This window comes from Nyctereutes procyonoides, unplaced genomic scaffold, assembly GCF_905146905.1.
Source record: "Nyctereutes procyonoides isolate TBG_1078 unplaced genomic scaffold, NYPRO_anot_genome, whole genome shotgun sequence".
NCBI lineage: Eukaryota > Metazoa > Chordata > Mammalia > Carnivora > Canidae > Nyctereutes > Nyctereutes procyonoides.
Genome location: NW_026575125.1, coordinates 38,312,829 through 38,338,840, shown reverse-complemented (window position 1 = coordinate 38,338,840; position 26,012 = coordinate 38,312,829). Strand labels below are relative to the sequence as shown.

Below are 26,012 nucleotides of genomic sequence, written 5' to 3'. Positions count from 1 at the left end.
ACACACACCACCTCCCGATTGCAAAGAGGTTTCCGACCCAGGCCAGAGTAGATGATTCTCTTAGTCTGAGATTGACCTCATGTTTCTCTTTTCTCTGGAATCCTTTGGCTTCTCTGGCAAGGCCACCATGTCACACAACTCCAGGGGACACCATTTACACCATAAGTCTATAAATGTCCTCCCCAGAGTACTGCGTGTCTGGGCAGTGTCCAGACGAAGTGGCCATATATGACTTTGTTCACCACTGAGAACGTACATGGTTTAGGCAGGTAGCAAAATCCATTTGGTCAGACGTTTGTCCTGATCCTATTTTGATGTGTCTTTCTGTCTCTCCTTCCTCTGACACATACTCTACCAGCTGCCTCTATCCTGCCCACTGGAAGCACGCTGGTCCAGTAGTATGGCAGGCTGGGACGTCAGTGCTGGTGAGGGAGGATTTCCTGCCCTGCGTGGGCAGCTTAGGCCCACAAGAGAAGACCTGAGGGAGTGTAGGATGTGAGCAGATAGACCTGGCTTCTGATTAGTAAATTGTCATCAGAATTTCTGGTTGGCTTAATTTAAACGCAGCCAGATTTCCTTGTAAGCCTCAGAGCCCGAAGCCTGGATTTTTTTTTAAAGATTTTATTTATTTATTCATGAGAGACACACAGAGAGGCAGAGACACAGGCAGAGGGAGAAGCAGGCTGCCTGCGGGGAGCCCGATGTGGACCCGATCCTGGGACTTGGGGATCACGACCTGAGCCAAAGGCAGACGCTCAACCGCTGAGCCACCCAGGTGACCCTAAAGCTTGGATTCTTGAGCCCTTGTTTATGTTGAAGCTAATTTTTGTAGTTGGTAGGAAAGTTATTGCTTAGACTATACCAATTCAGTGTGTAAGACAATACACTGAGATTCCAAGCTTTAAAGTGAAGTTTTTATTCATTATTACTTGAGTGGGTGACTTTAATGGAATTATGTCTTGTAAAACAGCTTAGCATTTCATGTTTCAAAATTCTGCATGGTTACTTCAGTGCTCTAGAGCAGTTTGGCATTAGTTTTTGACTCTTATGACTTTAATTACAAAAACGGAGAGAAAATCATGGCAGCATCCTTTATAAGATTAGCTAAATAATACCGCGATGATCCGTGTAAAATATTATTGCCAGGAACAGAGTACAATGTTGAGTAAAGGCGAAGATGATTGCCATTTTGAGTGTTAGCGATTAGCACTAGTAATCACAGAACATCAGATCAATGCAATCAAAGCCCCTTTTTAAAATGAATTTTCATTTCCCTTAAATGAAGGTGCAGGAAGCCCCAAGATCAGACTTTGCTCTCCGGTGGTATTTCAGGTTCACTCTGAAGGTTTAAGTGAGGAAGGGCTATATGTGGTAAAAGCTGGATCATTGTTTTCGTGGCTGCTGCTAGCAAAAACAATATGCAAAAAACAGTTGGATGGGTCCTCAGTAGATTAAATATAGAATTCCTGAGTGACTCAGCAGTTTTACTCCTGGGTAGATAAACCCCCAAAATTGAAAACAGGCATTCCAACTAAAACTTGTACATGAATGTTCACAGTGGCACACAATTTACAAGAGCCCAAAGGTAGAAACAACCCAAACGTCCATCATTGCATGAATGGATAAACAAAATGTGGTACATTCATCCAGTGGAATATTATTCAGCCCCCCAAAAGGAATGAAGCATTAATACACGTTACAGCATGGATGTGAACATGAAAACGTTATGCCAAGTGGAAAAGCCAGACACAGAAATGGAATGCTGTACAATTCCATTTATATGAAATTTCCAGAACTGGCAAATCTGCAGAGATGGAAAACAGATTAGTGGTTGCCGTGTGGAGAGAGGGCAAGGAGGAAGGGAGAAAGCAGAGTGACTGGCTTCTTCAAGGTGACGAAAATGTTTTGGAGTAGATAGATGCCTAATGTTGTGAATGTGCTAAATGCCACCGATGGTACACTGTGTGTTCTGGGTGTTTTATTACCACAGTACAGAAAAGGCGGGGTGAAAAGATCCTCATTCTTTGTGAAGCCCATTCAAGTTTGGGTGGGGTGAATTACATAGAAGGGATACATGGCAAACGGAGGGCAAAGTAGTGGCAGCCACTTGAGGTCTGCTTGACAAGTCTGGCACTTCCTGGTTGGGATCCCCAGTCCTGGCTCCTGCCTTGTGTGGGTGCAGTGGGCACACTGGCCACACCAGCCTCTGCTCCGGGGGTGCCTGGTGTCTCATGTGACTGGAGACAGTTTTAAGTCTGGGGCAGCTTGTTTGAAAGCCTCACTGAAAGACGTTGGAAGCGGTGGGATACTGAGCCGTTTAAAACCCAAGCATGCAGAAATCCAGCAGATAGAACTTGTAATTGCAGTGAGGCCAGGACAATTTCAGTTTGCCCAATGAAAAGGAAAATAAACTTTTATGACCTGGTGGTGCTAGAATAAGTTTAGTTAAAAGTGCGTGGAGAGTTTCTAGTTACTGCCACACACGTTCTTTTCCCTTGTCCTTGGGAGAGTGCCACTGTTCTTCACACTGTTTCTACCCTCAAAAGAAAAGTTTTCAAATGGTTTTTCTTTATGATGATGAAAGTAGTATTTGTTTATTACAGAAGTTGAGAAAAAGCAGAAATTCTCTATATATGCGTCTGTGTATATAAATCTCAGATCAGGGATAAGATTGTAGATGTTTTGGCACGTATCCGTTGTCCTTTTATTTTTTTTAATTTTTTATGTAAATTCCAGTTACTTAGCAGAGTGTTGTATTAGTTTCAGGTGTATAGTAGAACGATTAGCCACTTCCATACATCACCTGGTACTCATCAGGACAAAAGCACTCCTTAATCCCCATCACCTGTTTAGTCCATGAATCTGTAGTTACCAGTATCTTCACTTTCACTAGGATCATGCACTTATCGATATAGCATGGGCATCTTTGGGAATTACTGATTTACACACTTTTTGTGGTTGCGTAGTATTCCATTTTACACACATTGTCATGACTGGTGTCCTAAATGAGCAGGAGGCTTTCCTTAGAGTGGTTCCTCTGTGGTCACTTAGCCCTCTGTCAGAGATGGTTGGTGACTCGGGTTTCTGAAATTATTTTCTATTATTTATGCTGATCAATGGTAACCTTCAAAGCAGAGGTCATGGATGGTAACGGGAGTAGAGATCTATAAACAATCAACTCCAAAACCCATAGCTTTTAGGAAACTTTCCCTGACTGAGCTCAATTCCATTCAGTAATTCTGTCTTCTGTGTCCCAACAGAAGAGGGACAGAAGACTATGCAAGGGCATGGGCTTTGGGGCCAGACTGCAGGGGTTCTCATTCTGGCTTTCACGATGTTGGGCAGATTCAGTGTCTCAGTGTTGTCATCTGTAAAATGGGGATAATAGTCCCTATCAGAGTTCCTGAGTGGCTCAGTCGGTGAAGCATCTGCCTTTGGGTCAGGTCATGTTGCCAGGGTTCTGGGATCGAGTCCCACATCAGAGGCTTTTGCCTCTATCTCTGCCACTCTCTTACTCTCTGCCAAATAAATAAATAAAATCTTAAAAAAAGGTCCCTGTCCTCTAGGCCAGTTGAGATGATCCATGCCAGAAGTCCCTGGTGCACAGGACCTGGCACCTCGCTAGGACTCTGTGAATGGCAAGGGTTATTATCATTATTTGATTCGTTCAAGCGCCCCTCCCAGTCTGTGGCATCAGGAGCTCATTGTGTGTGCTGGGATGGCTGTAATAGGTTATAGACTCTGAAAAGCTCAAATGCCAAAGTGATGATACAGCGTTTTCCACCCAGTGAGCCCCCAGCTAATTGTCTGACCCTAACCGACCTGCTGCAATTGTGGGGTCCTCTTGGTTGAAGTTGGTCTTCATTTCCCATTAAAAAAATAAATAGGGCAGCCCGGGTGGCTCAGTGGTTTAGTGCCACCTTCGGCCCGGGGCCTGATCCTAGAGATCTGGGGTCGAGTCCCATATTGGGCTCCCTGCATGGAGCTTGCTTCTCCCTCTGCCTGTGTCTCTGTCTCTGTCTCTGTCTCTCTCTCTCTCTGTTTCATGAATAAATAAATAAAATATTAAAAATAAATAAATAGATAGATAGCAAAACCAAACAGAAAACCCAGAAACTCTGAGAAGTGGATAGAGGTGAAACACACTTTCCTCTGATAGGTCAACATCATGGCTGTGGGCTTTCCAACACTCTTATCTAAGGAAATTCTTGACTAGGAGAGCCCAGAGATCTTCAATGATTGTGATAACAACTAGAAATACATCAAAGAACAAAAAGCCATTATTCTAAAAAAAACGGTCTATAGCTGAAGAGCAAATAAAGTCTTGTCTTCCATCACTTATTTGGGATTCTTGGGAACTGAATTATTCTCTGTAAGTAGATTTTCTAGATGGCAAAAGCTCATTCATGTAACCACTGTAACATTTGGCATTTTAACTATTTTGATGTACTACTTTCTTTACGCGTGCTGCATGGTTTATAGCTTTGATACAGAGAATATATTGAAAACAATCCCGCCAGTTAGTTAGGCTTTGAGTTTCATTGTTAATATGTCATTGCTGTCCTTTGTTTTTTAGCTCTGCCCCATAATTTTAATGCCATTTGTCTCTGAGAGACTCAGGCAACTGTAACTCTGCCATGCTCTTCACTTCTTACTCTTCTCTCTCCCTTCTTTCTTACGGGCAGGGTGTGTTGGTCTTAGTTTCTACTGCAGAAATGTTTCTAATTGCTTTCTCCAAATCAAGAAGACCTTTCTAATGTGCTGATTTATAAAATTGTATGCCCTGGAAAACCAGAACCCCAAGTCTGTTACTATTTTGTGTAAAGTAAGATTAATAGGCATTGAATAAAATCATGTATTCTGTGACAGGTTCTTTGACCATTCAGGGACTTTGAAAGATTTGCTTTCTGGTCACAGGCTATTATCTGGTAGAGATTTGACTCTGGGCAAGATGCCACTTTATTTAGAAACTGTAGTGCTTATGGTTTTCCATTCTAGCCCTGGTGCTTTGCTGCTGCTCATAAGTGAAGTCGCTGATGAAAGAAAAATAGTCCCCTGTCCCCTGTGCAGTTGATAAAAAGTTTTATAACATGGAATTTGGATATTTTTAATAGAGAGTACAATATCCTTAGATGGAATTTCATGTGTGTTTTCTCATTTTCTTTACAGAGACATAATTATGAGTCTAACTGTTGGGAAACTCATAGACCATGAACTTGTAACTCTTGCACGTCACTACGGGGTACCCAAGGACCCATGTCCCGATATGAGTGTCCTAATTGCACAGGCCCATGAACAGCTCAAGAAAAACACTTTTGAGAATTTTGAAAGTCTCATTTCTACTTGTGTATACCAAGATCGAGAAAAGTAAGTTTTATCGACGTTAGTAGATCATTTAAGTTCCTGTGGACCCAAGTAACGAAGGAATTTATATCTTATCCAAAAGGGGCAAAAGAACACTGAGATGTTCCATCAGACTCCATTACATAGCAAAAGAACTTTAAATCATTTTTGGAAAGTATCTGGGTACCAATATTTCGTAGTGATGATGAGCTTTGTTTTTTGATGGAATGGGAAAGTCCCTTGTGTCTTCAAAAAAAGATGATACCCCTTTGCATTTCCTTTTTTTTTTTTGGTTTCTAGAGGCTTTCAATGGAAACATAGTAAGTCCAGATGTTAGAAGGTTTAATTCTGATATGTCTTCTTCTTACATTATTCTAGTGATAGCTGGGATTTATAAATGTGTCTTTTTTTAAAAGATTTTATTTATTTATTCATGATGAGAGGGGGGGGGCAGAGACACAGGCAGAGGGAGATGCAGGCTCCATGCAGGGAGCCTAACATGGGACTCAAGCCTGGGTCTCCAGGATCACGCCCTGGGCCAAAGGCAGGCGCTAAACCGCTGAGCCACCCAGGGATCCCCAAATGTGTCTTTTCTAATACAGAGAACAGAGAATTTACGAGTAAACTTCCTATAAAATTTCTTTGAAATTATTTCTTCTTGAAAATAACAAGGTTCAGCATAATCAATTTCTAGTACATTTGCCATGTTTCTATTGATCTTTACTAAGTCATTTTTATAAACTGGAGCCCCATCTTAGTGTTTTGGTGTTCATCTTACCCATAGACCTGATATTGTCGGGGAAAATACTCACCGGGAATTAGAAAATCTTAGTCCTAACTCTAGCCTCTGATTTTGTTACCACGTACCACTGCCATTTCTTTGCCCCATGATTTATCCCATCATTCCCAGACCTGAAGTTCATACCCAAGTGGCTGGCTGCATAAACTAAGTATCTTTGGAGGTCCCAGAGTTTATCTTAATGATGAGCATGATTTATTTTCCTAATCCATAATACACTGTTGTTGAATTCTTGTAGAGATGGTATTTTCCCTTAAGCTTTCCTGAGCCTCTGGAGGTTGTATGGCCTGAGCTTTGTGTGACCCTGGCCCTGCCTTCCACCCTGGTGGTATCCCTTGCCCAGGGTGAGAAGTGTGACACTCCTGCACTAAAGGACCACCTCCTGGGAATGATGGAGCTGCTTGATCAGATGGCTCTGAGGTTTTTCCAGATCTGACCAGCTTCAATTCTAGACATTCACATTCTCTCATCGTCTTATAAACTCACTGTGAATACAGCAGCTCCCTTTCCTTCCTATTGGTTCTGATTTTGCCTGGTGCCTAGAAGAGCATTGGCTGAATGAGAACATTGGACAAGCATTTCTGTGCCCCTGGCAGCCTGGGGAAAATCACTGTTGAGCTGCTCTGGAGAAGTCATCTGACAAAATTGAGGTGGATGTGAAAGCACCAGCTGAGGCTTCCAGGTTACAGATTTGGGTCCAAGGAAAAGACTAGAAAAACACCCTCAGGTCATACAGTACTTGCGTTGGAGGGTCTAGATGCCTGTCAAATGAAGAGGTGTTTTCAAATATCAGAAAGTTTGACTAGTGGTCAAGAATGCAGACCAATTACTTAGAGCAACACTCATGGCTGCAGCCTTAATATGCTGTACTATCAGCATATTAATGGAAAGGCCTTTGGAAGGACAGAATCTGATGACTTTTGAAATGGAAAAGTTGGTGAAATGCAATATGACTGTTTTTCCTTATTGTGAATTCCAATACCAATTTTTATACTCATTTCCATGTGCAGATTTTGAGGACACATCTGTATTTTCTTTCCTATAGCATGTAATTGTTACTTGAGAAACATAAAGTACATAAAGACCTGTTTACTTTGTTTTAATGCAGAAAAAAAGTATTACCCAGCAAAGACATCAGAAGGCTGTGCAAGTCCTTCAGGTTACCTTTGTCTGATGATCTTCTGGGATCCATACTGTCCGGGTAAGTGAGAGCTCCACCCTTCATGGAGTTTGTCCTGCATATTTTTGTTTGGGGGCCTATTCCTGGTTATACATTCACCTCTAATTACCCTTGATTTACCCTTGACTGTTTCCACTGTATTATTGATGACACACGTCCATGTGAGTGTCACAAAAAGAAAAGTTAGTTATGATTTTGAATACTGGCCTATTACGAACTGAAATTTTATCTTGTTAACATTAAGATACACACACATACACACAGATTCCCGAGACAAAATGAAAACATCTGATTTCACTGGTTATGAGGGTATTAGATCTAAAATTCAGGGCAGGTTTTTCAAAGCTGTCGTTCCTGCTGGTTAAAAACATGCAGGAAGAGGGCCTAGTGTTATTAGCACAGGACTCTATCCTACTAGAGCACCAGATGTAAAGTGTGAAGATTATGAATTTGCAAAAGGAAAGCACAAAGAACCACTTTCTAAAATACCTGGCTCTCCTGTTGATCGTTTACTTTTGACTTCTGGTACCACCCTCCTAGCTATGCAGATTCTGGTCATCTTTTATGTTTCCTGTGGCATTATCCCAGTCCTGACTCTGACTCACTTATCTTCGTAACTCTGACATTTTGAACTGTGTTCTAGGCATTGTTATCATTGCTCTGAAGACATTACCTCACTGTTTTGTGAGAACAACTTTGGGAGTCACAACTATGATCCTCTTTACGTGATGATGCTGAGGTTTAGAGAGATGAGATATTTTTGCCCAAAGTCACATAGTCTAAAGGAAGAGCTGTAACTTAATCCCTGAACCTTTCAAATGCACATCCCCTGCTTCTAACCATTTTGAATTACTGCCTACAAATATCCAGTAGATAAGAATGTCCTGACAGTTCTACCTCCTTCCTACTCCTTGCATCCACTCTTCCCTCTCCATTCCCACTATCTTCACTCTTGTTCTGACCCATATTTCTTCTTGACTATTACAGACCTTCTATGTTGGTCTTTCTCCTACCAGTCTCTAAATGTTTAAATCCATCTTTATATGCAGCAGCTTAATACCTTCTAAGAACAAAAATGTCATAGTGCTGCTCTTCTGCTCACAAACTTTCTGTAATGCTTTAAGGGAAGACCACAGTCATTAGCTTTGAACTCCTTCTCCCCCCTTCTCCATCGGGAGGCTTTGGGCTGTTAGAGCGTTGGTCTTAAGCAGGGGCTAGAGTGGAGAGTCCTCATCTGAGACAAAAGGAACGGATAAAACTAAATCCCATGCAGGACAACTGGGGTCTGAAGTATCAGAAGGGAACTGAGGAGAGCCAATCCAATTGGATGTGTGCATTGGATTGACCTGGTATATTTTCTGGACTATCAGCTCAATTTGCTTTTATTTGCTAGCATCGGTGTGAGGGATAAGTAGGTCAGACTTGAGATGGAATAGGCAGGCCTAAGAGTCCACTTTCTTTAGTTAGCACATTCCCAAAGCCACATGGGCTAGCTAGCTATTTATTTACTTATTATTTATTTATTTAGCAAACATGAGCAGGGGGAGGGGCAGAGGGAGAGAGAGAATCTTCAGCTCTATGCCCAGCACAGAGCCCAGCACAGGGCTCGATCTCATGACCCTGGGATCATAACCTGAGTGGAACTCAAGAGTGGATACTTAACCCACTGAGCCATCCAGTCACCCCTCCGCATGAGCTCTTTAACATTTCACATGTATACCTCCTGCTTCCCACTTTTTTTTTTTTTTTTTGCCTTTTCTCTTGCTATTTCTCCAGTAGAAAATAGCCTCCAGTTTTCTTCACCTACTGAAAGCTTGCTCTTCCTCCAGGACCCGTTTCAGTTAGTACCCCATCCATGAAACCCTCTTAGATTCCCGTGGCTGGCAGTGATTATCTCCTCTAAATGATTCTCACAACTCTGTGTTTCTCTTTTTGTCTCTTACCTTGTAATGAAGATTTGTGACTTGATATTTGATCTATTCCGATGCGGAGAGCTGCTTTCAACCTATTTGATTTATCATCTGTAAACAACCAGTCAGTTGTCAAATCTTGATAGTTTCACCCCTGCCTTGTCTCTCGTATTCTGTGAATCCACCTGCTAGCTGTGTGATCTTGTGCAAGACTTTTTTTTAAAGCTTTATTTATTTATTTGAGAGAGAGAGAGAGCGCACACAAGCAGGAAGGGCAGAGGGAAAGGGAGAAAAAAAATCTCAGGCAGACTCCCTGCTGAGCACAGAGCCCAATGCAGGCCTTAATCCCAGGACACTGAGATCATGACCTGAGGTGAAACCAAGAGTCGCATGCTCAACTGACTGAGCCACCCAGGTGGCGCTTGTGCAGAATTTTTGAGCTGCCTAAACCTCAGATTCCTTACTTCTGAAATGACATAATACCCACTTCCTGGCAGTTCTGAGGGTAACTCGAAATAACATATATAGAGTACTCAGAGCAGCACCTGGTGCTAGGTGGTGAGTGGGGTTGAGGAGAGAAGTTAAAGTCAGGGACCACAGACCACACACTCTGACTTAGAAATGAACTGGAAGAAACTTGTGTCCTTCTACATAGAGGAAGCCTTGTTTTCAGACAGTTGGATCTGAAGGCGTTTCGCACATTAAGCTGTCTTCCAGTCAGGAAGCTGTGGATATTTATTAGATTATCTCTTATGGCCCCGGGGATGAATTGTCCTGGAGAGTCCAGTGATGTGGGAGCCTGGCCTCTGGAGGACCTCGATGTTTCTTCTCTAGCACTGAGGCCATCAAGTCATCATCCTCTGCTTTTCTCAGCGGACTGTTTTGTCTTTGCCTTTATGAAAGGCAGAGGATGACTGTTGCGCAGCTCGCTTCGAAGACATCTCAGGCTCAGCACACATCCGCCTCCAAGCTCAGCCCAGCTTTGTGGAGGTCATCCCTCTGAATTGCGAAGCAGACTACGTTCAGTCTAACTCTGCCTCTAATTGTGCAGTGACCCTGCCCCTCACTCAGGGGAAACTTTAGACTAGTCAGTAGAAAGTCTCACATTCCCAGTCCCCTCTCCCTCCAATATGCCCTGCCACGATTTGGGTCACATGCTTGGTGTTTTGCATCATCTCCGCAGATTCCTTTCAAAGACGGCCCTAATTCCTAATGGACCCATCAGCCTGCAGCTTACATTTATATTCTGCATTCTTATTGTTCCCCAAAGACTCCACAGGGCTTTCCAGAGCCTTGACCAGACTCTCTTTCTGCACAGCCCTCCTGTGGCACGCTAAGCCAGAGCCTCTCTGACGTCTACCATCTCCTGTGGGAGGCAGGCCTGGAGTTTGCTGTTTTGGTTCAGTGCACGCTCTGCCCGAGGGCAGTTTTACCTGCCGTGGGATGCAGCTGGGCAGCTGTTGAGCAACTGTATAGCTCTGCTGGGTGAATTCAGATCTGGAGATGGAAAACAACATGGCTAAAGATTGGGCCGATTTCTTTCATGCAGTGATTGTTACTCATGTGTTTTTCCTAGCCTAGTGTTTTGGTGTGAAGAGTTCCCTGTACTGCATTTCCATTTGTCTCTTGTGATTTCAGTTAGGTCTTTTCCTTATTAGCCCCTCGAGCTGGGACCAGACTTCAAAATCATTTCACATCCGGTTACCTGAGCCCCCACCAGTTGGTGCTGTGGTAGCTGGTATGAACTCACCTTACTTAGCAATCAAATTCATTTCACTAATACATAGAGCAGCAGACTTAAATGTCCTAAGTAGTAGTAGTAATGGGTAATACATTCATAATGGGACTGACACTCTTTATTGACATAGTGCCAGGGGCCCGAGAATATTTTGTAAATCCTTGAGCACTTTAAAAGGTACATTCTAGTTGAGGGTAGGCATGATTCCTCATTTTCTGAGCACAGACACTGAGGCATAAAGAGGCTTTGTCACTGTGAAAGAGCATGCTGCAGACCAAGATGAGTCTCTAACAGAATTAGAACAACAGTTCCCTAAGATACCCTAAACCTTTGTTTCTATCTGAGCTCCTAAGCATCAGGGCTATGTCTCATTCATCTTTGCGGCCCCAGAGACTTGTCCTGTGCTAATACACTGTGTGTGGGGAGGGATGGGGGGACACGTGCTTGACATCTACCAGACCTGCCTCCGAGCTCTGCCAACTGCACTGCTTCCCACCCATGTGATCCTTTTAAATGGACTCAACCCCTCTGAGCCCTCATTTGGATTTTTTAATGTTTCCTCAGTATTAATAAGTAAGAAAGGCTGGTTCTCAAACCATCAGGAAGTGGAGAGTATTCTGTGGTCATTCCATTCTGTGTTCTGTGTGGGGCTGGGGAGTAGGGGTAGCCTCCTTCCCTAATTGTGGCCTTATGAATCGACACATGGAATAACTGGAAATTCAGGCACAGCTCTTTCCCCAGCAGCTCTGCCCCAAGCTGGCCTTTTACAGCTGGCTTTGGGCTCCATGGAATGCCTTAGAACTGGCCTCCCAAGAGAGCGGGTGCCTCATCCAGAAATATCAGTTAAAATGGAAAAAGTTAACAGGGCTTTAAAATCATCTCGTTATACTCTCCCCAGCCTCGCCCCCTGCCCCCTTCCCAGAGGCATGGTTTGGACTCCCGTGATTTCACCCAACAATACCTGGCAATGAGGCAGAAGGACAAGGGTCAGGCCATGTGGCTGCTACTGTTGCAGGGTTTGGTGCACTGGAAGTTTTGGAGAGAGCCCCACCTCCTACATGCTTCCTGTGTTTTCAAATCTAAGGTGATTTGTAGTTTTTAAGAACTCTAGAAAAAGATTCCAAACCCATGTGGACCAACAGAGCATTGACTTTTGTATATGATCCTTACTTGGTTGCTGTGACCTGCCTCAACCAGGAAGGTGTGTGCTGGAATGAAATTGGAATTTCAAGGCCTGGCTGTCTAGAGATAACCAGAGCTACTCACTGATAACTTGTGCCATGCCACCTTGCCTGCTCTGAGGTTTTATGACCAACTGATGCAGTGGTCCAGAGCTCTCCTTTTTTCTCAACTGTCTGGTCTTTAAGAATCTCACCAAGTGTTCAGGTGTGCGCCCCTGGATTTGTTGGGTAATGAACTGAAACCAAACATGACCGAGTGAGTCCAAAATGTGTCTTCACAGGGGTACCTGGGTGGCTCAGTTGGTTAAGTACCCGGCTCTTGATTTCAGCTCAGTTTGTGATCTTAGGATCTTAAGATTGAGCCCCAAGTTGGGCTCTGTGCTGGGCATAGAGCCTGCTTAAGATTCTCTCTCTCCCTCCCTGCCCCTCCACTCCTCTCTCTTTCTCTCTCTCTACCTCCCTACCCCCCCCCAAAAAAAAAGTGTCTTTACTGCCTTTCCTCCTTTCACGCCCCAGACATGCAGCCCGCCCATTCCTGTATGTGACAAGATGGCCCTCATAGCACAGGGGAAGCCATATTACTTTTCAACAAAATACAGCTGCCTCTGTACCTTTTACCTCCACAGATGGTGGAAATAAAGCAGATCAGCTTTATTCCCTGTGGCAAGGAGATAGATGGCTTCTGCAGTTGTAGAGCCATTTATCATTTTTGGGAGGGGGAGCAAAAGCATCCGTCAAATGACACATTAGACTCATTTCGAAGAACTCCCACCTAGCAAGGCATTGAAAAGCTCAGGGGTCATGATTATCTAAAGAGGAACCAGAGAAATTGCCTTCCCTCCCAGTTCCTCTACAAACATGTCCCTTAGTTTGCAAAGGGAAGGAAATGGTGGCTTGCCCAAGTATCAAAGGGAAACAGGAATTTATGGAGGTTTTAGGGAAACACTTTAGCACTATGAGCTGGGACTTGAAAGTAAGGAGGCTGACTTTTTAACAAGCAGAGAAACATTTTAAAAGCCAGAATTAGTGTTGCCCTTTAGGACAGTCACCTTGGAAGACTGGGCACTTATTTCTACGATGTTGCCATAGAAAGTTCTTCTTTGGAATTGCCTTCACAGCTGTTTTGAGAGAATTTCCTTCAGGGCAGCAAAGCTTCATCCTTTGACCATGGATCAGAGTCTTAGCAAGAGCCAAATGTCATTTGGAGAGGAGCAAAGTAGAGAATCAGGAGGCTAACATTTTTTATTAGGAGTACAGCATGACCCCTAAGTCAGGATATACACTTTCTATACGATTCATAGGCTTTTCCAAAATATTTTGAAAGGATGGGTAAGATTTGATGGATGATGACCCATAGTCATGATCACGAGGCAAGGAGGATGCCATGATGGGTGACTGGGGAGACAGTATCCAGGGGTATATGCAGGTATTGACCTACACATTCCCAGTCCCCTAAGAGTCAAGCCCTTCTGCATCTCTGAACAGCCTCCCTTTGTTCCTCTGCCTCCAACTTGGACTATTTTTAGAACTAAAGTTCTCCTTTGTATCCTCTCTCTTTCTCTCACAACCTTGTCTAACAATAATTTATAGTAGATTTGGTGTGTGTTATATAGCAGAGGAGGGCATCAGTGGTCTGGGAGAGGAAGCTGTGTACAGAACTTTGGAGTAGGGAGGAAGACTGGAGACTAACTCCTCACCAGTGTGCTCCCAACTAGTGGCACATCTTCCTTTCCAAGTCTGACTTTTAGGAGTGCACCGCCTTAGAAAGCATGTTTCAAAGTCTCTCATCTGCTATTTATGCTCTGTAAGTTTGTGTTTATATCAAACTGATACCTACTTATAGTAAAAAATACTCAAATAATCCTAAAAAGCTTATTCCAACAATAACAGTTTCCAGCTGCACCCTTCTGCACCTCCCAGACCCATTCATGAGAAGCAGCCTCTCTCAGCCCTTCTAGATGTCTCCATAGACATGTAAATACCACACATACACTACGGTTTCTGTTTCTCATTTTTAGGTACCTAACTTCCTGTTTTGTTCCAGTTCCTTTAGGTAACTAACTTCCTGTTATGATGCTTGAGAGTTTAACATAATATCAATTCCCATTATTGTTCTTTCTGGATGCTCTGAGGATCTTTGCTTTATTCCTAGAGTTCTGGAAGTTCATGATGGGGCCTCGTGTGGGTCGCTGTATATGGTTTCATTGTGTTTAACACTTTATAGGCCCTTTTGTTCTGGATACTCTGTCCAGTGGTTCCAGGAAACTTTCCATTAATTTGTAATAATTTCCTCCTTTCCGTTTGCATTTTTCTCTCGTGAGAACTCCTGTCATTAAGATTTTGGATGTCCCAGATTTGGATCTCTTCTTTCCCCAATTTTCTCTTTGTCATTATGATAGACATACTAAGGAATTTTTTCAACATGATAATCGGCTTCTTCCACTGCATCTACTTACTACTATCAGATGCTTTTCTTTATTCCAAGAGTACATTTTAGTTTGAATGTTCCTTTTTCTGCAGTCTTCTGTTCTTTTTTCATGGATATACTATATCCTCTTATCTCTCCTCTTTCCCTCTGCAACCTGAGTTGTTTTTGTCTTTCTGATTCCTTTTTTTTTTTCTGTTGCTGTTTTGGCTTCTGTCTTTAATGTTGAGAGCTCTTGGGGAGGTAGATCTTGTTGATTGGTGGGTTTCGCTGCCCAAGTCTATGTCCTAGCACCTCATTTTCATTAGGTGATCTCCAGAAGCTGGAAGCTGGAGATCTTTCTGGGACCACTGAGAGGATCAAGAGAAGAATCTTATCTTTTCCTGCTAGAATAGGGAGGGTGGAATGGGGGAAAAGAGGGTCACTGAAGCGTGGCTATTGGTGTTCTAGAAATGGGAGAGGGGAAGTAAGGAGGCTGACGGGCTCAAGTTGAGTGTGTAATGCTCTCCTCTGCCCTTCATTATGCTTCAGCTTCCCCAGACTGAAGCTCTTTTAGTTGAATTTCTTTGGAAGAGGACCATGTAGTGGAAGATACTTGGGCCTCCAGCTGCCCTTGCTTTATTCAGGCTTTGAAACAGCCCTTGCTTTCATTGCCACACCATGTCCTTGCCTCTGTTGGCACCTAGAGTCTGCATTTGCTGAGCATCTTGGGAGTTTTGCCATCTACATTGGCTAATCTCTTAAGGTGGCCCCTGTCTTCAGACATTTAGAGTTCAGCTCCCCTTCCTCAGTTCTGCCAAGTCCGTTACCAGTCTTCGGTCTGCTTTCCATTGTGCAAAAGATTGTGAGATTCTTGTCCACTGTTGTCTTTTGTCCAGCCGTCATTGTCATTGTGGGTTATTACCTATTTTTATTCCTTTATTTTTGTTTTGGTGAGCTTTTGGTGGGACAGGGAGAGAAATATATTTGTGATCAATCCATCATAAGTAACTGCAACTCTGTCCCCTTCCTAAGAGCAGAGAATTCTTCCAAGAAGCACTGGCTAGTTTTATCCCTTTTTAATTGAAAGATTCTTTGTTCTTTTCTCCCTTGCTCCTTTTGTTGGGATTTCCATATCCATTGAGATCCTCCAAGACAGAACTGAAAAGAAAAACTTGGAGTATTATATACCACATTAGCTCAGCTCTTCCTGCAGCCTGATTCTGGGTCTTTGCAAAGATCAAATCTTTCAAACATTTTTCCTCAGGAAAAAAAATTTTTTTTAAGATTTTATTTATTTGAGAGAGGAGGGGGGAAAGAGAGAGAGCATGTGTGAGCGCAAGCTGAAGGGGACAGAGAGGGAGGAGAGAATTTGAAGCAGATGCCACACTGAGTGCAGAGCCTGGCCAGAGGCTCAATCTCATGACCACAAGATCATGACCTGAGCTGAAACCAAGAGTCAGACCCTTAATTGACTGAGCCACCCAGGTGCCCCTTTCCTCAGAAAAATTTTATACATTTCTAAGCTCTGTACTCTTCCATCTACAGCTTTTGATCTTTCCTGAATATCATTTGATTCAGGAATATCCTTTCCAGATAGCCTGTGAAATGGGTAAATGTTTAGGTGTGTTGAGTCTGACGTACTCATTAGTTGGGCAGGGAAAGTGGCTAGGGCCCTAGGGTAACAGGTAGGCATGATATAAGACATATTGATAGCAAGGTGTAATTTTATAGAAATTTTTCTATAAATTTCAATTGCCATCATCCAGGGCAAATGCAGATTTAGGCAGGGGGACTTGGTTAGCCAAGAGGAACTTCAGAACGCCTTTCTGAAGAAGCAGCACTTGCATTGAGGCTTTCCAGACAAAGGGACTAGAGGGTGCAAATGCTTTGCATTTCTGGGAACAATCTTGGCATGCTCAGAGAACAGGAAGAAGGCAAGTACACCTGGAATGTCACGAACAGAGAGTTTTCAGATGAGATCAGAGAAGTCCGCAGTGGCCAGATTGCATTAGGGTTCACCTTGTGTTCTTTTTTTTTTTTTTTTTTTTTTTTTTAAAGGAAATTCCTCATATGGAGCTTCCTTTTTTTTAATTTATTTATTTATGATAGTCACAGAGAGAGAGAGAGAGAGAGAGAGAGGCAGAGACATAGGCAGAGGGAGAAGCAGGCTCCATGCACCGGGAGCCCGATGTGGGATTCGATCCCGGGTCTCCAGGATCGCGCCCTGGGCCAAAGGCAGGCACCGAACCGCTGCGCCACCCAGGGATCCCCTCACCTTGTGTTCTAAGTGTATTGGGAAGCCATTGGAGAGTTCTAAGCAAAGAAGTTGTTGATCTGGTCTATGGTTTAGAAAGCTCATTTTGGTGGAGAGATGTGTCTGCAGCCAGGTCCGAGTAGAAGCAGCCAGACCAAGCTACCAAGCTGTTGTTATAACCCCGGTGGGAGTTGATGGTGGCTTGGAATTAGTGAGGGATAAAGGGAGTAGAGAAAGAGATTTGTTGTTGTTTTTAAAGGTTTTATTTATTGAGAGAGAGAGAGAGAGAGAAAGAGCAAGTACAGTATGGAGAGCTGCAAGAGGAGAGCGAGTAGCAGGCTCCCCAGGCAGGGAGCTTGATGTAGACTTGTCAGTCTACAGGACCCTGGGATCATGACCCAAGCCAAAGGCTGACACTGAGCAACCCAGGTGCCCCGAAAAAGAAATATGTGATCTGCTATGGTGGTAGAACCCACAGGACTGGATAGTAAATTGTATGTGGGGGGTGAAGTCTGACGGAATCCCAGATCTGTTTGGTAATCTTTTGACTGGGTCCCAAATTATTGGGATATTAAACTTCTGAAACCTCTAGGATTAAATAAGTGTCTCCTGTAATTGATGTAATGGGAGTTTACCAACCATTAAATTCTGTACTGTAGGAACAGATAGAGAAAATTAGTTCATTGGTGATCTCATCCAGTCTCCCAGTCTGGTGGCTTTCAATACCATCTATATGCTAATGGCTTCCATATTTCTATGTTCAACTCGAACTTCTTCCCTGAATTTCAGACTCCTATGTCCAGCTGCCCCCTTCCCATCAAAATGTAACATACCCAACAAAACTCTTGATTTCCCACGCCACCTCCCAGCCTGTGGCCCCTGCAGTCCTTCCTCTCTCTGTTAGGGCAGCTGTATTTTTCCAGTTGGTCAAGCAAAACCCTTGGGGTTGTCCCAAGTCCATGCATTCTCTCTGTCTCTCTCTCTGCCTCTCTGTCTCTCTCTCACTTTTTATAATCCTTTAGGAATCCTCCACTTGGGGATCCCTGGGTGGCTCAGTGGTATAGTGCCTGCCTTTGGCCCAGGGCATGATCCTGGAGTCCCGGGATCGATATATATATTTGATATATATATATATATATATATATATATGATATATATCAAAATATATTCAGAATCAAGGCATCTGGGTGGCTTAGTCAGTTGAGCATCGGACTCTTTGTTTTGGCTCAGGTCATGATATTTAGGTTGTGAGATCAAGCCCTCACATTGGGCTTTGCACTCATTGGGGAGTCTGCTTGATTCTCTCTCTCTTTCCTCTGTTCCTCCCCCACCCTCACTCAATCTCTCTAAAATAAATAAATCATATATATATATATTCAGAACTGACCACTCCTCATTGCCCTCCACTGTCCCCACCACCATCTAAGCCACCCTTATGCCTTCTCTGGATCACTGCAAAAGACTGCTAGCTGCCCCCCCCACTTTGGCTCTGCCCCAGCATTCTCTTCCCAATATATCAGTGAGAGTGATCTTTAGAAAAGATAACTTCAATCCCGTTAACTGCTCTGTGTACAGTAGGCTCCAGTGGCTCTTAGTTTTCCCCAGTATGAAAGTCAAAGGCCCTCCATGATCTCATTCTCTGACCTCAGCTCCTACTCAGAGTATTAGGGAATACTTGTCTTCAAGGCTCCACGCTAGAGGAAAGTTTCTTACAAAACATCTTTAATTGATTGAGTTTTAGTTCTTCTCCCAAAACACACACAAATAAAAGCCATAATGGTCCAGCATTTTGGCTACAAAGATTTCCATAAACAGAGCACGTCCTTTCAAGGAGTTCAGATGGTGAAGAAGCCAAGATCTCGAGGATAAACAGCAGTAGGGGGCAGCACATTGGAGTTGTATCCCAGAATCCTTGGCCAAAGAAAATGTACACAAAAGAATGACTGAATTCCCTTTCTCCTTTTCTGATCACTCTGTTTATTCTCCTTTGTGTAGATTGATGAGACTATGTGACTTCGTCTTGTAACATTTAACTTAAAACTGCTAATTTGTATTAGTTTATAAATAGGAGCTGTTATTTTCTGTAATCCCAAGGACCAAAAAAAAAAAAAAATAGTCTTTTGACTGGTTCTCAGTATATGTTATTTTCCTGTGTTGATTATCACCAGGTTTTCTTTTAATTTATTATCCTCTGTTCATCCTTGCAGCAGTATCTTGTGCACTTCACTTGCTGACTGGAGGGGCATGTTGAGTTGAAGGTCCCGAGAGGAGCAGGAACCCTGGCAGGGTGCTTGGGAACTATACCTTTGTCTTTTCTTTCACAAAATGATCTGATATGACCAGTGTATGTTTAACCTTAAAAACTGGCAGAGTGTGGTCAGATTAAGAATAGGTGGCATTGGGGTATTCTACTAAGAAGTAGTTTGCTTGTGTTTCAGTCATGCCAGCGATTGTGTTGAAATTACTTGTCTTAATGGCCAAAACTCTATTACAGTTAAGGTTAAATTTATGCCAGTGTTTTCTCTTAAGTGAAAATGGGCTTAATATTTTTTCTTATAAATCTAAAACAATTATGATGATGATGATACAGAGAAGCCTAAAGCAAAAAGCAAAAAATGTGTCTCTCTTCCCAGAGATAGCTGTTTTCAATACTTCCGTGTATTGTTGCTAGAATTTTTCTTTGCTCTTTTTTTTTTAAGTAGGCTCCACATCCAGCATGGACCCCGACATGGGGCTTGAACTCATGACCCTGAGATTGAGACCTGAGCTCAGATCAAGAGTCAGATGTTTAACTGATTGAGCCACCCAGGCGCCCCCAGCCTTTTTATATAAATACATACCTCAAGTGAGATTATAATTCTACAGACTATTTTGTAACCTCCTTTCTGCTCAACAGTATATCATGAACATATTTCCATGACAGCATATGTGGATCTGAATAACCCTTTTTTATTCTCTTGCGGGGGAGGGGCAGAGGGGGAGGGAAAGAGAGAATCTTAAGCCAACTCCCTGGTGAGTGCAGAGCCCAATGCGGAGCTTGATCTCACAACCCAGATATCGTGACCTGAGCCAGAACCAAGAGTCAGATGCTTAACCAACTGAGCTACCAAGGTGCCCCCCCCTCAATAACTCCTTTTAATGGCTAGATAATAAATGATAAAAATACTTTTTTATTTTTCCTAAAAGTATCTTAGACAAAACGAATCTAGGCTCCCCTTAAAAATTTAAAAGGCATGCAATTTAAGAAGCAAGAGTTTATTTTACTGACCTAAAGTAGCAACCATATTAAATTAAGAGGGCCCGCAGATACTCTGAACAAAATGGTCTCAGTTACTGAATAAGCTCATTTGTTTCTGTGGCAACTGCAGCACATCTTTTATTGAGCAACCTACTAGGTGCCAGCATGAATCTAGGTGCTGGGGACACTGTGGTGAATTAGCTGCATGTGGGTTCTCTGCTTGCAAAGAGTTCACACTCTTGAGGGTTAGAATCTGATAATAAACTAATAAGAAATAAGAAAAATATCAGGTATTGAAACATGCCTGACATTATGTTTTCACGGTGGCATTTAAGCTGACATTTTGGTCCTGAATTCTGTAGATTGAGCCAAATTATATATTATAATTATATTTTCAGGTTTGAAGACAGCGAAAAACAAATAAATTATGAGTCATTTTTCTGTGCCCTGAACTGGAGGATAAATCCGATGCCTGAATTGGAAGCAACGTTGTACACTAAAGAGGTAAAATGAACACCTGTTTTAAAAACCAGCTGTGACTACCTCTCTTACATTTTTAATGTCCTTTATCTTAAAAATTATTTTTCAGCATAAGACATTAACGTCAGTGCTTTTGGAAAACGCGGATGTATTTCTGGGTATTTGTGTTAAAGGCTAATTCACTTTCCATGCTGAGCGAACATCTGCTCTATAAGAGCATGACTTTTCTTATGCAGCTGAATTTTTTTTTAACCTCAGTCGCATCCAATTATATGGAAAATAGGATAATAAGTTACAGTTATAAATAGATATAAACACTGTTATCAAGGGATTCTGCTAACATCATCATGAGCAAATCTCAAATGGTGCATATGTCAAGAATCCCCAGTATGTCTGTGGCTGTGCAAACAGGTTTGCCTTGGGTGAAACAGTATAGTAGGGGGATGCACATTTCACAGTGGAGCCAAATTTAAAATAAAAATTCAGTAGAAAAATGCTTGGTTAGGGAAAACAAAGTTCATGTGATCGGGTGGTGCTCTCAACGTTGTGGAATTGTCTGAATTCTCAAAGATCTCTTTGGACCAATTGTCTTTAAGGAGTGGGTGGGTGGATGGTGGTTTGTTTATATTTTAACATGCTCCAGAAATTGATTTTCTTGGGAAAGTCCCTTGATAAAGCAAATGTCATGTGGTGACTCCTAGAAAGGAGGCATTTATTCCTCCCAGTCTCTGCTGACCAACTCATTCTGGCCTGAACTGGTCTGGTGCCCCTGGGGAGTTCCCTCAGGCATGCAACTATTCTGGAGTGTCAGGCAGCCTTAGAACTTCCAGATGGTTGAGAGACAGTGGTGGCCTTCGGAGTCAAACATAACTTGGGTTGAATTCTGGCTCTGCCACTTACATAGTTGAGTGACTTTGGGTTATTTAACTCATTCATTTATAAATTTAATTCTCAGACAAATCATGAATAAGTATCCACTCTCAGCAGGTCCTGTGGTCCTTGCTGGGGTCCAGAGACAAAGGTCATTGTTGCTACCTTTGCCCCCCGCCCTCACCAATGGCAGAACCAATACATTCATGATTTGGAGTGTGGCATGATACAGCCTGCATGGGATGGAATAGGATGAGGAAGGAGCTGTTGGGGTTGGGTTTGGGGGAGACAGGAGGTCTTCTCAGGGGAGATGATGCTTGAGATTTCAGTGATGAATAGGAAGAGTCAGCAAGGGATAAAAGTGGCATGGTATGGAAAAGGCATTCCCTAGCAGAGGCTCTGGGACAGAGGACAGCATGGCACTTGTATAGAACCAGAAGGAATTCGTGTGGCTGGAATGAAGGCACAAAGGGAGGAATAGAGAGGGATGAGGCTGGAGATACCTTCAGGGGTGAGGTTTGAATATTGTCCTGCAAGGTCTGGAAACCCATGGGACGGATTTCAAGGAAGACAGTGACATGATCACGTGTACCCTGGTCCTAGAGTTTGTCCTGGCTGGATGGTGGGCACTTTGGAGAGGTGCCATGGAGACAGGTCTGTGCCCATTGGGAAGCTCTTGGTGAACCATTGTCACCATGACAACTGCAAACACTTAAAGCATGAGCAAAACGCTACCCTAAGACCTGAAAATCTATTAGCTGGTTTAATCCTCGTAGCAACCCTGTGAGATAGGTACTCTCATGATCCCTATTTTAGAGACAAGGAAGTTAGAGAAACAGCAGATGTGTGATAAAGAATTATAACTCAGGTCTGTTTTACTACAAAGAATAAGAAGAAAAGAAAAAAATTATTTTTTAGTGTGATTATGGTTAAAGATTCTAGATTTCATTAACTAAAATCCAAGATACCATCACAAAAGCAAATCAGTACTGTCCTTTGGTAACCTTTTAATTCTCATCTATGCAAATATTTAATGTTGTATATAAAAAAGAAAAAGGATAGATGGAGTTTCTGTTCTCCCTTCTCACTCAATGTATTCTGTGCCAGATATCATCCATTTGTCCCATTAGGACTTTTCTCCAGCTCCTCCTCCCCTGTTCCGAGTCCTGGGCAGCTGACCTTTATGGCTGAATCAGTGGTCCCCTAACCCCCTGGCCTCCAGTTGGGTTGGCCAATGGGATGCACCAGCAAGAGAGTAGAGGGGGATGGGAGGGGAGAGAAATCCTTTCCTCTCTGCTTGTCCCAGGAATTGACTGCCTCCTCCATAGAGCTGCCCACCATTTTAGGTTCCAGTAACCACCCTCTCTTGCCCCTTTAGCCCCCCGTGGTGGCACTGGCTCTCTGTTGCTCTTGTCCTTGAGGGACCAGAGGATCCCCTGTTGGTTTTCCTAAACGCTTCCCACAACTTTGCAAATCGTCACTGTATTAAATTCTTCTCAACTTACACAGTTTGCTCATGTCCTCTATTTCCTATGGCACCCCAAATGATGCGCGGGCTGCCACTTGCAAGATGGCAACTGCCTCTGTTGTATTTTTCCTTAGTTCCTACTTCCCTGCCTTTCTGTTCCACCCAGCCCACCACCCCTATGTTCACCCATATGTTGGGGGCTTCATTACTGGTTGTACAAAAATATAATTCTACCACGTGCATTTATTTATAAACGGTGTGTTTTTCTTACTTACCACTACATCATGGGCAATCTCTCTAGTTTAATATGTATAGACCCGAGCCATTCTTTAATAGCTGCAATATGGATATAGAATGATCTATTCATCCAGTTTTCTGTTGATAGGCATTCAAGTCATTTTTACATTTTTGCCTTTGAAAACGTGGGAATTATTACTTTAATTTTTATTTTCCTGCTGACTGAATTTGAATGAAATTTAATGACCTTTGGATACGACAACCCGCAGTAAGATACTTTTTTCATAGCAACCCACCATGCACAGATACAGTGGAACCAGAGTTTTGTGAAACAGTAGTATTCTGACTGCATGCGGCATAATGTGTAATCTTGTCTTTCTCTTTTCCTTCCTTTCTTCCTTCCCTCTTTTCCTTTTTTTTCTCTCTTCCCCCACACCCCTTCTTTCTGTCTTTCGAATGTCATTTGTGAACCATTAAGTTGACTTAAGGGCCCACAGAAAAATCACCACCCACACTGGAAGAGGGGTCACTCCATGGGAAGGTCTAAGATCCACTTTCCCCTTAGCCGCCCTTCCCCCATTTCATCCCTTGCATGCTCTGTGACTGGGACATGAATCGGAGTTCAAATCCTTAGCTCTGTGATTGACTAATTGGCTGACTTTGTGCAAGTCACTCAACCTTTCAGGTTTCCTTCCCTCAACAATGGAGATAAAAATAGTACTTCCGGGGTACCTGGGCAGGGCAGATGATTAAGCTTCTGACTCTTGATTTCGGCTCAGGTCGTGATTGTGGAGTTACGAGATCAAGCCCTGGTCAGGCTCTGTGCTCAGTGCAGAGTCTACTTAGGACTCTTTCTTCCTCTGCCCCTCCCCCCTGCATGTTCCCCTGTATGTGTGTATGTGTGGGCATGCACACGCACACTCTGTCTCGTGCGTGTGCACGTTCTCTGTCTCTCTGAAAGAAAAGAAAGAATGAATAGTACTTCCATCAGGGTAGTTGTGAGGATTGAGTTGATTCACGTGAGACACCTATCACCACATCTGTCCCTTAATAAGGGTTTAAATGTTAGCTATTATTATTGTTTGTAAAATAGAGAGGTCTTACTTCCTCAGCTGAGGCAGCCAGGCCTTGAGCAGACACCTTCCAGGGCTAAGATCAACAGGAGTATAGCACCAGAAAAAGGGTCCATGCTTCAGCAGTGGGTTCTTCCAGTTGTTACTCATATTCAGTGAGAACTTTGCACTTCGGGTCTCTTATCAGCTCTGCTCACCAAGCCTCGAAGCAGTTCAGTCTGTGAGAGATGTTTAGAATGGGCCATTTCTTTTTCACCAGTTTAAGAAAGAAAGGAACATAGGTATAAAATGGTACCGGTTTAACTTAATAATGAGAATGTAACTAGATCCCAGTCTCTAGCACTCTGGTATTCCTCAGCTTGTTATTGTTTCATAAAGAGGATATAAGATAGCTTGGGAATGTTACCAGTGAGTCTATAATCTCATGTGAAAATATTTAGTGGGAATGGGTTGAGCGTAATATTGCAGAGTTGATACAGTACAATCAGTAGTGGAAAAGCACAGTATCTCCTGAACCATGCAAGTTAATGTCTGATGATGCCCTGAGACACTCGAGTCAGAGCCTGTCAAATTGATTGGGTTCTCCAGGAAGCAGGTAGAGTTTTACATGCAGGAGGTTTATTTGGGAGCATTCTTGGGATCAATATCTGTAGAAGGGAGAGGAAGGACACGGGAATGGACAGAGGGAGCAGCTGAGGCAGCCCCACAGAGAGCTCTGGAGCTTGATGACCTTTCAGAGCTGTCCTGAGATGGACCAAAATGGCTAAGCCTTTATTTCCATGGGTTGCTTTAGGAAAGGGTATGACCTTGGGTAACGTGACTCTTTGCAGCGAAGGCAGCTCTGTAGCCGAGGCGATCGCAGAAGGGGACTGTCAGCAGCCAGACAGCCACGTCCTTCCTCAAAGGGATCCAGGATGGTGCATCATAGCTTGGCAACCAGCTGTTCTTGACACTCTTGGTTTTTGTTTTTATTAAGGATAATGAATATACAGTATTGTATTAGTTTCAGGTGTATAACATGGTATTTTATACACGTTGCAAAATAGTCACCCATGTACCTGTCACCATGCAATGTTATTTACTGTATTCCCTCGGCTGTACATTACATCCCTGTCTTAGTTACAACTGGAAGATTGTACGTCTTAATTCCCTTCACTATTTCATCCATCCCGCCCCTTACCTCTCTCCCCTTTGGTGACCATCTGTTCTCTGTAGCCGCGTGTCTGTTTCTGTTTTGTTTGGTTGTTTTTTTAGATTCTGCATATAAGTGAAGTTGTGACAGTACTCGTCTTGTTCTGTCTGGTCTATTTCACGCAGCCTAATGCCCTCAGGGTCCATCTATGATGATGCAAATGGCAAGATCTCCTTCCTTTATTATGGCCAAATAATATTGTATTGTATCTATATGCCACAGTTTATCTGTTCATCCATTGATAGACACTTAGACTGTTTCCCTATCTTGGTTATTTTAAATAATGCTGCAGTGAACATAGGGATGCATATGTGTTTTTGAATTTGTGTTTTCATTTTCTTCTAATAAATACCTTGAAGCAAAATTGCTGGGCTGTAGGGCCTGTTTTTAATTTTTTGAGGAACCTCCATACTGTTTTCCACAGTGACTGCACCAGTTTTCATTCCCACCAACAGTGCATTTTCTCCGTGTCTTGCCAACACCATTATTCCTTGTCTTTTTTTTTATAAAAGCCATCCTGACAGGTGCAGGTGAGGTCTCATTGTGATTTGCATTTGCATTTCCCTGATGGCTAGTGATGTTGAGGATCTTTCTGTGTACCTGTTGGCCATCTGGATGTCTTCTTTGGAAAAATGTTTGTTC

General features: G+C 43.0%; 1 protein-coding gene across 1 annotated transcript in view; it reads left to right on the top strand.

The window, feature by feature from the left end:
- EFHC2 (EF-hand domain containing 2) overlaps positions 1–26,012 on the top strand; it is a 194,073-nt gene that overhangs the window by 156,278 nt on the left and 11,783 nt on the right. Inside the window, exons 12-14 of the mRNA XM_055338406.1 lie at positions 5,170–5,367; positions 7,251–7,343; positions 20,449–20,554. Of these exons, the coding sequence (XP_055194381.1) occupies positions 5,170–5,367; positions 7,251–7,343; positions 20,449–20,554 (397 nt within the window). The remainder of the gene's footprint in view (positions 1–5,169; positions 5,368–7,250; positions 7,344–20,448; positions 20,555–26,012) is intronic.